The 15,005-nt window shown below is 41.3% G+C and overlaps 1 protein-coding gene across 1 annotated transcript in view; it reads left to right on the top strand.

Moving 5' to 3' along the window:
- The window catches only part of CPXM2 (carboxypeptidase X, M14 family member 2), a 65,580-nt gene extending 53,655 nt beyond the window's left edge, over positions 1-11,925 (top strand). Inside the window, 3 exon segments of the mRNA XM_009087112.4 lie at positions 2,948-3,087; positions 4,363-4,462; positions 9,122-11,925. Coding sequence (XP_009085360.3) covers positions 2,948-3,087; positions 4,363-4,462; positions 9,122-9,372 — 491 coding nt within the window. The 3' untranslated portion in view covers positions 9,373-11,925.
- Positions 11,926-15,005: the final 3,080 nt, after the last annotated feature.

Raw genomic sequence — 15,005 nt, 5'->3', positions numbered from 1 at the left:
GACCAATTACATTTTGGATTTGTTTCATCTGATTTGCTTTATTTCTTGATGATGTTTTAATTATGATTTATGTCCTGCTCTTATGGTAAGACCTCTAAAAAAGTGCTTGCAGAAGCTCTCCCACCCATCCTCTTGTGTAAGTGGCATCTCCTCATTGTACCACACCTTGAAACTGCCCCTCTCCTCACCCTTCTGCTTCCTTGCAGGTGTCCTGCACAGAAACTTCTCACTGCTTATGCCATGGGAAAGTTTAGATGGCATTAGATTAATTTCATTTAGAAAATACTTAATATTTATTTCAATAATAAATAAATCTTTAATATTTATTTCATTTATAAATTTTAGATTTCATTTCAGTCCCTAGAGAAGCATGTGCACCATAGATACCCAGGACCTCCTCATGCCTTTAAAACCCAGCCATGATATTTCCTTCATACTGTTCAGACTGCAGTGAGTGCAAGTTCTTCAGCAATTTTACATACAAATTTCTGCACTGGATGAACTGCACAGAGGCAAAAAAGGGATTGATATAATTTCATTTCCTGTGTTTTTGAGGCTGGATTTGCATGTTCAGGCACTAGGAGAGAGTCACTCTTGGCAACACAAAGCCATTTTCTTAAATACATGGATTAAAACTGAGCAATTAGTGTGTATGGCAAAACATTTCACAGCAGATTAATCAGGATGTTATACAGTATGTGAGGAGAAAATAATTGTGGCTGTTTCTCAAGTGGAGGGGAAGCACATTTATGTAAAGTAGCATATGCCACTGGCTGATGTTTAGGTTTTCCCCATCAACAAAAGTGAAAAGTTTAACATCTGTATTATATAATCCTCCTGCTCTGCTTCCAGAAGGCAGTGAGGGCTCATTAAATACTTGACTACTGCTCTGTGCTAATTGGACAGGAACAGGGATTTTGGTTTAACTCTTCTTGGTCAGAAGCTCCAGGTGAATGCAACTCCTGCTAATCTTTGCTACTTAAAACATAACAATTAATGATCATTAACAAACATGTTTTAAAATATTTTCTTATTAGAAGTGCAGGTTGAACAAGAAATGAAGCTCACAGAATTTCCTCCTCTAGGGTTCATGTTCTGTATCTCGTTATCTGTGTGAGAGTGGAGAACTAATAAGGAGGAAAAAAAATGGTGAGAAACAGGAGAGAAACCTGGAGAATGGAAATGTTTGAGCCCTGTATGTAAAGACAGCCCTCCTTAGTGCTCCAGCCCTTTGCAAAGGTTGCAGTGGGCTCTGCAATGCAGAATTGAACTGCAGCTCCTCAGAGACTGGAGGCACTGGGCTCCCTGGGGCTTGATTAGGACATATTTCTGATGGAAATCCCTATTGCAGAGCAACAGTGCAGATCCCAGTCCTCTGCAGCACCATGACAGGGAGAAAAGAGACCCTTTCATTTCTTACCAACTACAGACACCATATCTAACATAAAATAATTGTTACTTGATTTTTCTGGCTTTTCTATCTGTTAGGTTACTCAGGGAGGAAAACAGACTGAGGAACTCTTTCCCCAACTGCTCTGATAAATCACTTTTACATAACAGCCCCTGTGAGCATGCAGCTCTGTGCCCTGGCATTCAGGGTTCTATCAAATGGGAATTCTGTGAATTGGGTGAACAGCTGGCCCTCCCTGCCACCCAACACAGACAATTCCATTTCTACCAGGGCACTCATAAGGGAGAGCTGCTCTGTAGGCAATGTCCAAGACTAGGATTGCTATGTGCTTTCTTTAAAAAGCAAAAATATTTCTTGGGGAGACCTTTCTCTGGGCTGTGTCCCCATCTTCTCCATCAACAGAATCCCAGAAGGGTTTGGGTTGGAAGGGACCTTAAAGCCCATGGAGTTCCCCCCTGATTGGAGCAACTTTTCACTATCCCAGATTGCTCCAAGCCCTGCTGTCTTGGTTTGAAAAGCCAGGTGTCTTCTAAGGAAGGAGGAGCCTCCCATGAAATGGAAAATGCAAACTCCCTCCCTCTGAATTATTCTAAGTTTAAAATTAAGGGGTTCTCAGGCAAAGATATGGGAATAGGAACAACAGTTCTTTATTAGGGAAGAAAATAAAATTTAAAATGCAGTAATACAAAACAACCTGCCAGAGTCAGAAGAGGAGCTGAGCCCCTGTGGGTCAGGGTGGTGGCACAGTCCCATCCCAGGGGGGCTCAGGGTGGTGGCACAGTCCCATCCCAGGGGTCTCAGGGTGGTGGCACAGTCCCATCCCAGGGAGCTCAGGGTGGTGGCACAGTCCCATCCCAGGGGGGCTCAGGGTGGTGGCACAGTCCCATCCCAGGGGGGCTCAGCCCTCCTGCAGTGCCAGCTGTGGCTCTGCTGGAGCAGGGATCCTGCACAAGGGGGGAGTTTTCCTCTGCAGCTCCAGGGCTGCTGGAGATGGGCCTGCTCTCCCTCTGGGAATGCAGGGCAGCAGAAAGCTGCTCCTCTGGGAATGCAGGGGGCAAAGGCTGCTGAGCTGTTCCCAGGGCAGATTGGATCCAGGTAGGAATGCTTGGCTCCTTCCCTGGGCAGAGTATCTCCCATGGGATGGTGGAATTTGATCAGCCCTGCAGGGAGACTCAGTGGCCATGGACAGCAGAGATCTCCTGGAGGGAGGATGGGCTGTGGGAGAGAGAAAGAAAATTGCCCAATGAATAGAGAGAACTGCCCCAGCTCTGACAGATGGCAATAGAATTCACACCCCCAGCCACAGCTTGCATTGCAGGACACCTGTCCAACCTCACCTTGAGCATTATGATGCTTTGTCACAGAATATTTGGCATTTCTAAAACCCTTTTCCCCTTCCAAATCTGCAGGCTAAGCCAACTGGATGAATACCCAACTTCTGTTTACAGAAGTTACATTAATTTGTATAAAACTCAGATCTGATCAATAGATTAAAAAGGCCATGAAATTGTTCCCTTTTTCCCCCAATATTGGCAGGCATCAATGACTTCAGCTACCTGCACACAAACTGCTTTGAGCTCTCCATCTATGTTGGCTGTGACAAATATCCCCACGAGAGCGAGCTGCCAGAGGAGTGGGAAAACAACCGCGAGTCCCTGATTGTTTTTATGGAACAGGTATTCACCTGGCATTTCTTGCTTGGATTGAGATGCTTATTAGTTCTATTTATATCAGGTTTTATATTTAAATATTTATTAATATGATTTAAATTACATTAATCATATGTAATAGTATTAATAATTGTATGTTGTAATGAATATAATATAATATAATATAATATAATATAATATAATATAATATGAATATAATATAATATAATATAATATGAATATAATATACTCTAATATACTATAATATACATATACATATAATATACTATAATATACTATAATATAATATAATATACATATAATATAATATAATATAATATACATATACTATAATATATATATATAGTGTTATATTATAATATTAATATATTTGTATATTTATTTATATTCGTTTCATAAGTTGTGAGTTTTATAGTATTTTATAAATCAATAAAAAATTGAGTTGTATTTTTTACAAGGCTTTTTAAGGATAAATTGTCTAATTAAGGAATTATACTTAAATTATTTTTGTTTTCAACTTGATTTATTACTTTTGTTTTGTAATGTGCACTTTTTAATTTAATTATATAATACTACTAAAATTTATGAAGAAGAAGAAGAGGATTAGTTTCTGTTTTAAAACTTTTATTTTATTTGATATATATTGTTATATTCTAAAACTTTAAACTCTAAGTTTTGTATTATGTTATATTATACACTTTTATTTAAACTACACACTTATAATTTTAGTTTTATTATTTCATTTTGGAAGTTTTTTATGGCTTTAGGTTAAATGCAGTGTTTTTTTGGGGTTCAGTGCCTGATAGTACAGAAAGTCTAAAATTTTTAGCAGCTAGGCTTCCCACACCTACTGTTTTTATTGCATGACTAATTTTGTGGTTATTGGTATTGTTGATAGACACAGCACTTCAGCCAGGCTGGTTTGACTTCAGGGAATAAAGTAATGAAGCTTCTGAAAGTGGGATCTGGGTCCTGAGCTTGCCAGAAAGGGCTGCTGGAAAAAGAGCCCAGTATTGTGTCTGTTGCTTCATCTGTTCTTCTTATCTGTATCTTGAATTTGATGCCTCAGGAATCCTAACAAAATTCACAAACTGATTCACAAGTTAATGCCTGGAGGGCTGCTACAGGGTTAATAATGGTGTTCCACAATGTTGTGAGACACGAAGTAGGAATATAAAACTATAATTCACTTATGGAATGAAAGATTCATTGTAGGTTCCTAGGAATTTTACTGTTGATTGCTGTGCAATATTTACTTGGGTTTTTTTATTCTCTTGCCAGGTCCATCGTGGCATCAAAGGCATTGTGAAAGATGTGCATGGGAAGGGAATCCCAAATGCTGTCATTTCAGTGGAAGGAGTTAACCATGACATCCGCACAGGTGAAAAAAAACCAAATAAAAATGCAAACCATCAGTGCACAAGGACAGATCTGTGGTTTAAAAACCAACCCCCTGAACCATGTTCCTAAGTACCACATCCACACGTGTTTTGAATGCCAGTTTTATGGGGTTTTATCTCTTTACTGGTGTTCTGTGCTCTTCATTTGCTGCCCCTTCCATGTGCTTTGCCACTGAGGTACAGAGTGAGGCAGATTTGGACACAAAAACTGATTTCAGGCCATGGAATATCATAGAGCTTTGTGACTTCCAAATCTTTCATGTTTGCCACAAGAGGTGATCCGAGCCAATAATGAATCTTGGAATATCTAACTTAGTTTATGATTAATTTCAGTGCTACTGAGTCTCCATTGTGACAGAAAGCATTGAGTGACAGTTACTTAATTAGGCAATAATGATTCTGCCTTAAATATTTCAAAATGGGACCACTGGGAAATGACAGTGGGAATTAAAGTAATCAGCTGTTTTTTCCTGTCTTGGAAGCCTTGGCAGTGCTGAAAGTCTGCCATAAAGTGGGGGTTGTGTTACTCTGTTAACAAAATTAATGTACTGCTCTGAGTTAATGCAAGATGTGATTAATCTCCAGCTCTCTGTACTCTGGATTGTCATGTGGAAAAAAAAAAAAAAAAAAAGGGCAATGAATGTGCAAGATCCCAAAATCCACCTTGTAACACTCAGGGAATCTTGCAGCTATTTACATCTTAACTCATTGCTGAGCCTCTATGGCTCAAGGCCATCTGTTAGTAAAAATAAAAGTACTTATTTCATTCCCTTTAATTTTTCTTTTTAATGAGACATTTAAGCTCACACTCTGGAATCACTGTGGAGATGGGAACATAAAAGTTCTATCTTGTTTCATATTATCCAGATAACAATACACGTCTCATTAGTCCCTGAAACTGGAGGATTTATGCTGGAGCCAAAAAGCTAAAATGACATGTATAACTCCAGAGAAAGAAGGCAAATTGTCAGCAGTCTTCTTTCATTTGTACCTTTTAAAATGAAAAATGTGCCCATTTAAACCTCTGAGTTGCCTTGATGTAAAAATAGGCCAAGCAGGAGAAGAATTATGGCCAGGATCTCTATTCACAGAAGTTTTGTTTCAAGTGAGCAGAGCTCTGCTGTTTCCCTGCTGCATTAACGTGGTCAGCTGCCCTGTAGAGCCAGACTGAAGCTGCCTGTGAAAGCCCTGCAATAGCATTTAAAGGCTTGAGAAAATTCCTTTGCTTCCTCCTGTGGACTGAAATGAAAGCAGATGGGTTTGGCTTTCTCCTGGCTACAATATCCCTGATGGAAGGAGAGGGATGCTGACATTCACCTAACACCAGTAATGGGCTAATTGAAGGCAGTGATTCCAGGAGCAAGAGCTTTGTGGGGAATTATTCCATTTTCCCTCCATGCAGATGTAACTGGTGATTAAGTCTGAGTGATTCCATGCTGCTCCAGTCAGATTGGGGCTGGACTCTGTGAGAAAACCTCTGCAAAAAGAGTTCAGCTGGGTGGACAAATGCACCTTTCCCCCTCCATGGTGCCAAGGCAGTTGTGGGGGTTACTTCCTGTAATTTGGGAAATGACAAAGCAAATATTGATGGAGAAATGTGAAGTTTCTTCCTGGTGAAACACTTCTGTGTCACAGCCAGACCTCAAAGACAGATGCTACTGTGTGGTTTCTGAACTAAGGTGTAATTAATTTAATTTCACACAGTGTCCAGAAAAATTTTTATGAGTATTTTGGTAAGTTTGCAGTGATTTCAGTATACTTAATGTACCAAACCCCGAGGATTTTGAAGTAGCATTTAGTAATATTTAATATATTAAATATATTTCTATATTAAATATTTATCTAATTAGTCCAAGCTAAGCATAATTCTGGTATTACAACTCTCCAGCCTCACTCCTGGCTGCCTGGTCCATACAGAAAAGTTGAGTTTAAGTTGTTACATGCTTTGATTTTGCAGCACTATGGCCAGGGTTCCTGGAGAGTCTTTTGTTGGTAAAAAAGCATTAGAAAGACTTTTAAAATGTATTTAAATCAATGCAGTTCAGCACGTTTAAATGTAAAAATTGCTTTTGCACTTTTACAATTGCTTAATTGTAACTAAGCTCTGTCCTGTCAGGCTCAAAGGACATTTCTCTTAATTGTAGAATTTGTGGAGTAGTCTGACATATTAAATTCACAGCAATGCTATCTTTGTCCTGTAATGCATTGTTATTTTATCTGAGCAGACATGGCAATCCTTTCCCAGCCCCAGTAGGTGGGTATGGATGCAGTCTGCCTCCAGCCTGCTCCCACTGGAACCTATTATTTCAGCAAACCTATTATTTACTAAATTTATCTGTGTTTTTAATTGTGTTTCTTTTTGCCATCTGTTCTGATTTTTTTGTTTGTTTGTTTTTTACTGGATTTAATCTGATTTTCAGAAAACCCCAGCCTTTTAGCCTGGCATTAAATTCTGGGCACTGACAGCTGACAGAAATACTCCTGTCTGCTTGTTCCTAAATGGAAAGGAGGGGAAAATGCATCCTGCTGAAGGTTTAATACCCAGCTTTGCAGTGAATTCCCAGTGGGGTGTGACTGTGTAGGTTTATTCCTGGCCCTGTGTGGGGTTGTGATGAACTGACTGCTAAATGTGTCAGGAAAATGTGGGTCAGGTTTGCAGTCCTGGGGCTAAAGCCAGGCTGGGAGCAGGGATGTGATCACAGCCCCCCACGGGGGATCCAGAGCCCTCTGCCTGCCCCAGGGTACTGCCAGAGCATTTACAGCTAAAAATGAGCCCTTGGGGATAAATAGGAGGAATTTGGGCAGATTTGTGGTTTGGCCTTTTGTTCAGCTTCCAACAGTCCCAGTGGTGAGGGAGAGCTGAATAAAGAGCCTCTCTCAGAGCCTTTCCTAAAAATGCCCAAGTCATGAGGAACAGAAAATGTGGACCTTATTATCACCCCAAATGGGGTCAGATTGACTTAAACTCCCTGCTCATATTGGGATGTAAGAATGGACCTGATCAGGGACCATTCTGGCACACTCAGAGGCTGCACTAACAGGGTAGAGCCAATATTGCCATTTGTTAACACTTGCTGTTTGCAAACAGATTTTCTATTTTACCAAACCCTAAATTAAAACACTGTTTCTTTAAACAGAGGCTGGCCAGCCTGATCCTTCCCCAAATAAAATATTTTTTATGCAAATTATCTTCAGTTTTTGCTCCACTCTGCACTGCCAGTGAGCCCAGGCTGGTGTTAGTAAGGCTGTCAGGTTTCATCAGTGCTAAAAAACCCCAACCCCTCCTCATGCAGGAGATGTTCCATTTCTATTTTTACATGGAATTGCATATTTGAATATGTGCTTTCATTCAGAGAGTTCCTCCAGGACAGAGTGCAAAACTAATTTTAGTTAATAGTTTTTCCCTTTTTCAATTCACAGCTAAGAATACTTGGTGCTTAAAATCATATTTAAAAGAAGCCTAAAACTATTCTGATGCACATATGGGTACAAAAAATCTGGATATCTGAGATATTCATGGGGGAAAAGAAGAAACCAGCAACTCCTGATTCAATGAGGTGTTAAAATACATTTTTATGAGTAGGTTAGTTGATTGAAGGAGCTTGGTTTGTACATTTACATTTAACAAGGTGCTTAAACGTTCTGGTGAATTTACTTTGAAGGAAAATCAGTGTAATAAACTCCAATGTAAGGCTTAATATAGAAATATTCCCTTATTTACTTACATTAAGCCTTATTCCAATGTAAAGGGAATATTTGCTTACACCTGAAAGTGAGTTGATATTATGTATTCACACACTTTTATGTATTCACACTTTTCCTAACAAACAGCACCAAAATCTAGGTATTCACAGTTGATATTATGAATTCACACACTTTTATGTATTCACACTTTCCTTAACAAACAGCCCCAAAATCTGTGTCCTGGCAGTCTGATCAGCCTTGTGTGATGTGGATATTTCACTGGGGCTTCTCTGGATCCCTCAGTTAGGATTGGTTTGGGAAAGGCCTTTTCTGCCCTGTGGGAATCCCCAGATTTTTCCTCAGGCCTTTCCAACTGCCAAAAACCTCCAGCTGGTTTGGAGCCTTTTTTGCATCATTTGGAAAATGTGGTTGGGGTGTGTTTTCCTCTAGGGCTGGCAGGATGAGGAGGGGTATTTGTGGTGGGGGAAGCCCCTTGGACACCCTCCTGGTGTGAGGATGGAGGGTTCTACCTGTGGTGTCATCTTACCCATGGCCAAGGACTTCTCCTGGGGATGGTCAGGGCTGGGAGTTGGACTCGATGATCCTTGTGGGTCCCTTCAAAATCAACTTATCCCATGTGATTCTGTGTCCTCATCTAATGGACTCAGGTTGCCCCTGGAAAGGTTTGGATGCAAATTCCTTCATGGGAAGGGTTTTAAAGAACTGGAGCAGGCCTCCCAGGGATGTGGTGGAATCCCCATCTTTGGAAGTGTTCAGAAATTCCGTGGCCATGGCGCGTGAGGACGTGGTTTAGTGGTCAATGTGATGGTTGGTGGTTGTACTTGAGGGTCTTAGAGATGTTTCCCAACCTCAGCAATTCTGTGACTTTATAAACACCACTTTCCTCAAGGAGAAAGAACCAAAACCCTGAACACCATCATTTTTCCCCCCACCAGGAGCTGACGGGGATTACTGGCGTCTCCTCAACCCGGGCGAGTACGTGGTGGGCGTCAAGGCCGAGGGCTACACGGCTGCCACCAAGACCTGCGAGGTGGGCTACGACATGGGGGCCACCCAGTGCGACTTCACCATCTCCAAGACCAACCTGGCCAGGATCAAGGAGATCATGAGGAAGTTTGGGAAGCAGCCCCTGGGCCTGTCGGCGCGCCGGCTGCGGCAGCGGGCGCGGCGGTGGCAGCGGCGGTAGAGCTCGGCGCCAGCTCTGCTTCTCTCAGCCTGGCTGTAGTCGTAGTGAGAGTTACATAGCCCATCTCTTCATGCCTTTTTCTCTGCACGAGGCCTTTCTGTTTGTGGAGCTGGATGGATCCTCGGGGGGTTCTCATTTTTGGTGGGAAAAGAATCGGAAATGAAGTTCAAGTCGAACCGAAAGGAGTCCCCGGTTGAGGGGAGGGAGAGGGGGAATGGAGGAAGGTGATTTGGGTTGAGCTGGAATGAAATGTTTTGCTTGTTGGGTTGTTTAATCCTTTGTCAATCTGTTTTCTTTAAAAATTGAAGAGAAAGGATAAAAAACAACAGCAGCTAATAAGAGATACTTACAAACGAGAAGTGTTCTGAATGAAAAATTGAAAAAAGTATCTAAAGTATGAAATTGGTATAATTTTGCAACTCAAAAAAGTTTTGACACTCTTTATGTTTTATTCTCATATGGGAGGAAAAGCTGAGAGGTGACAACTTCTGTTTAATGTGATTAAAACTTGTGTCAAAATTTCTCTCTTTCTCTGAAAGTTCCCCTTTTGATAAGCACTATATTTCAGGAAAAAAGCCTGCAGTGAATAACCCACCTTTGCTTTCCTGCTCGGGTTGTTTAGATTTAAGGATGCTTTGTGCTGCCAGAGTTAAATTCCAGAGTGTTTTCTCCTCTGGCTTTTCAAGGCTGCAATTTTACTCCATGAACTAAACCTGACCAAAAGGTTTTGGGATCAGGACCACTGTGGTGTGGCACTTCTTCCCTGATGTGGGAGAAGGACCTAAAAAAAGCTTTTCCTGAGGATACAGCCACTTGTGTCATGTAGGAGAGGAGAGGCTTAGTCACTGAGAGGTGCTTAACTCACAAATCCTCTGATACCATCTTTTATCTTAATTTTTGGCCTGACTTGAGGTGCCTTTTGTGCTCCTGCACATCTCATGGCACTGTCTTCAGTGACAGGCAAGGGGCTCTGGGCTCCTCTGCAGGCCTGCTCCTCTTGCTGCTGCTTTTCTGGCCTTATGCCTCCTTGGGAGCAGGAGCTGGGCTTTATTGTTGGCTTCTGAGTAGTGAAATTGTACAGCAGGACAGGACTGAGGTTCAGGAAAGATGCAGAGCACATCTAGGAAAGAATCAACACTGGGCAAAGTGCCAGCTGACCAAAATACAACTTTGCTCCATCAGCTTCAATGTTATGACCTAAATTATACCTAAAAAATCAGAGTCAGCTGCATGATTTTAGCCAGTCTGTGGCTAAATAAACATCCCCTAACATGCTTGGTAGCAGACTGCAGCCTGCTCTTCCAAATACAATTCTGTTTTAAACATTTTGATTGCTGCCAGTTTGGTAGGATTCTTGGAAAAGACGTTCAGCAAAATGTCATTGAAACTGAGGAAAAAATAAAGCAGAGTAGAAAAGTTACTGTAAAAATACCATGTGCCATCTGCATTAATTATTTTTTTATTGGCAAGGAATGAAGGAAACACATAAAAGGTAAAAGACTGCAGAATGAAAAACATAATCTAGAGCCCATGCATAGTAAATCATCATATTCCTAAATTTCTTAGGCAATTTCAGCCCTTCCTTGTTCTGCAGATACCATTAAATAACAGCAAAGGCTCCAATAAAACAGAAGAGTGCACTTTTAATTCTCTGTGACTGAAATTATGGAACACCTCCAAGTCAGTATCATTTCAATTAAGTAACAGAAGTAAACAACTCATCCAATCATTCCATCATGTGGAATTATATTTTACTAATTTCACCCTCTTTGCACCCTTACAGCATCCTGTATGCCATATATTTCTGTGTAGCAAATATAACTGCAGTTGTCAAGAAGAAATATTATTTTTTTCTTGAGAGGTGGGAAGGGATTAATGAAGTCTTTGTGCAGGTAACAAAGCGAAATAATTTTGGAATATGGAGTAACGACAGCGGACAATTTGTTTGCAGTTAAATTTGATGTGTTCACTGGCATATGTAGATTTTATGACCATCATGATAGATCAAGAGCACCCAAGATTTTTTGGGTTATGAATGGAGTTTTTTGGGTGGATTTTTTGGGTTATGAATGGAGTTTCTTGGGTGGATTCTCTCTGGAGTCCCGCAAAGGCGACTTTGTGGGGGGTTGGAGTACACTGGCAGAAGTGGAACAAAATAGCCAAATTTAAATGGGATTGAAGGTGGAAACCACTGCTTTAGTCCTGGCAGGTGAGGCCTTTCTACCCTGAGATAATGGTGTGAGAGTTTAACTTTACAAACCTTGAGGTTCCTGTGCTTTGTTCTCAGAGCTGAGGTTCTTCCTGTGAGAAATGATTTTTCATTTGGTAAGAAGGAATGGATTTGATGGGGAATCCTTGGACATCTGTTGGCTAAGACTGGATGGACTCTGACTGCTGAAGGCCTCAGGTGCTGGGGACAGTGGCTTTGGTGTTCTTTCCTGGCTGTCACTAGTGCTTACACGAGTTTGGGCACAGCAGAACTGGGACTGATGCAGGTGACCTTACTCCATTTTAGTCCAGGCATTCCTAAATAAATGGCCTAATAGCTGTCAAGTGGTCTTGTCTGTGCAATTATTTTCTGATTGTCCAGCCCTGGAAAGGACTGAGGCTCCAAGGGGTTTTACCAGGAATATCAGATGTGTGAATATCTTGTGCTCTTTATGCCTGCCCTGGATGGAATGATGGCAAGCTGATGTGTGCCCTATTTACTGCTGTACTTATGCACTTGAGAGTTAAAATGTTCCTTTCCTTTGCAATACACAGCACCATTATTTTACCTTCAGACACATCCAAACCACAAACCAGTAAATCTGGATACCAATGTTTTCTATTTAGCCTCCTTTTCTACCTCTTTAGAACAGGTAATTTTTTTCTAAAGGCTGTGCTTTAAATCTCTTTTCCTTTTAGTGTTGTAGGAAAACAGACAGCCCTGCAGAGATGCCAAGAAATAAAACTTGAGGGTGGCTTCAGCCCTTTTGTAATTACAGATCCATTTGAACAGCCTATAGCAGTTCTCTTATGTGGGAACTTTGCTAAATCTTCATCATCCCTGATATGAAAGAGAAAAATACAATCCCTTCCAAGGAGTAAGAAATTCAGCTGCACAACCTCACCCACACAGGAAAGGTTAAACAAATGAAAGGTTAAAACAGGAGATACTCCATTCTGCTTGATAATGCCAACCATCAGTCATCTGCTCCCATGCAGAGCCCTGACAATCACAAAACACAGTGGGAGCTGCCTGGCTTCTCTTAACTATCCCTGTCAGCTTATCCAGCTGCTCATTTTTATTGGTTTCATTATCATCTGGGTTTTTCTCATCCAGCCTGATCACTACAAGTGCAGCAACCTCTCAAAGACAGCTCTCAGTACCTGCAAATCCCAGACTGGTTTGGGTTGGGAGGATCTCAAAATCCATCTCATCCCACCCCTGCCACGGCAGGGACACCTTCCACCATCCCAGGTTGCTCCAATCCTGTCCAGCCTGGCCTTGGACACTTCCAGGGATGGGTGAGTCAGGTTGGGAATCTGCAGAAATGATATCTGCTTACACATGTTGGTAGGAATGTAGTGCCATTGGTCATCTCCAATCCAAGTTTAATTTACTGGCAGCAGAGGAGTTTTAGGGATATCTGAGCATGGCTTTTACCAGGAGGTTGAGCTTTGTAAAACCCTGATGAAAATGAATGTGAATGAAACCACTGTCTGTGCTAGTTAGGAAATACATTTTTTCATGGGATGTTTTAAGCTGTCACATATTTTCAGCTTCTGTCACCATCCACTTTCCCTTTTCTTATCCATGTATAGTTGTGGGTTTTTTCCTCTAACTTCAGCTCGTTATTCTCACAGAATTCGGGACATCTCCCCAAAGTGGATTTCAGCAGTGAGTGACAGAGAGCCAGCCAGATTTCCTTGTCTCTTTTGTCACACTGTGCCAGGTGCTTGACCTTTCTGAGAAACACCAAAACAGAGACAAACTTGAAACAGAACACAAGTGGATTCACACCAATGCCTTCCCCTAATTAACCTTTAAAAACTGCCATGACAAACCTTTGCTGTGGCTCTGAAAAAGCCCAAGTTTGGAGCTTTTTTTACCTTTTATTTTGTCACCAGGCTCTGAGTGAATTTAGGCAGCAGCCCTAAGGCTGAAGGGGAAGTGTAAAAGCAGAGATAATTTGTATGACTTGTGGTGGCATCAGCTCCTGCTGCAGGACAGGCAGCTCTGTGCACACCTTCCAGCCCTCCAGCCAGAGCCCAGGGAAGCTCTGCTGCTTCACACTCCCTGAGGACACAACTTTTCAAAGCCCTTTTCCTCTCCTACTGCAGCAGCTGCACACCTGGAGGAAGAATCACTGGTTTTTACCCCTGATTTCTTGGGTACTTTTGTGACCACTTTTGGCTGTGCTGCTCTGTATTATCATAGAGACAAACAGGATTTTTGGCTCTTTCCAGTCCTTAATAAACAGCTGTGAATCCTCCTGGCTTCAGGTAATTGACTTCTAGAAGCTTTAGTGTTTTCTTCTGCTATCTCCTTAATATTCCAAGTGTAAATCATATCTATACACTTCATCTGAAGCATTTGCTGGTCATTAATTGCTTTTTGAAGGTCATTAAATTTCAGGTGACATTTTTGTATTTCACTGTGATGTTGTAAGATTTTTTAGCAGAAAAATCTGCATTCAATGAAGATATAACAGTGAATGCAATCTTGTCACTAAATAACCATTCTCTGACATCTTCCATTGGTAAAATCAACATTTTGCAGCATCCATGGTCCCTTTATAGCTGGGTGAGGTTTACAAATCCACCAAGTCCACACTGAAATTTGCAGAACAATTTGTTGATCACTTTTGTGGCTTCTCTGTCCTCTTGACAAGGGACTCAATTTGATTTTGATGGAGATTACAGTTTCCATTAAAATTGTAAACACTGCTCACGTGCTTGAGTTTAATTATCATCTCAGTTTTTCTCATCAGGCACATAAAGGATATTTTGATACATTTCACAAATCTCAGAGGGGCTGTATTGACTCAACAATTTTTGGTGAAACCTTTCAACTTAATAGGTAAATGAGTGCTTTCATCAGTAAAAAATGACAATAATTGGATTTTTGACAGCTTGTAAAAAAGCTCCAGGCAGTGAACACAAAGGTACTTTACAGGTGCACTTTTTAATACCTAATCTGCCTTTTCAGGAGTTTGAGTGCCTTTGTTCACCTGCTGGGTGTCACACTCAGAGGGGTTAAATCCACCTTCCCCTGGCTGCTGTTTGGTGATTTCCAGGCTGGATTAACCAAGATCCCACAGTTTTCTGCTCTTTACTAAACTGAGCTTCACACCAGACCCCCTTTCAAGCACTTGCCTCTCCCAGGGAAGGTCCCTGGAGCATGACTGGGGTCCCAGCAGAGAACACTTGGATTTTCATGCCACAGCAGCACTTTTGGAAGTGATTTTTTTCCACCAAAACACTACAAAAGAGCATCGCTGTGTATTCTGAAATACTGCTGGTGTTTAGAGAGAACAGTAACAATTCCCACCTATTATTACACTAAGTAATCTCAACCACCTGATATTTTAATTATTCTAGTCATTAGCTCTCTCCCTTAATTTGCAGCAGCTGCTTTCTAAAATGCA

The sequence above is a fragment of the Serinus canaria genome, chromosome 6 (assembly GCF_022539315.1).
Source record: "Serinus canaria isolate serCan28SL12 chromosome 6, serCan2020, whole genome shotgun sequence".
Classification (NCBI taxonomy): Eukaryota; Metazoa; Chordata; class Aves; order Passeriformes; family Fringillidae; genus Serinus; species Serinus canaria.
The sequence above is the reverse complement of the archived record's forward strand: the minus strand, read 5'-3'. Positions and strand labels throughout refer to the sequence as shown.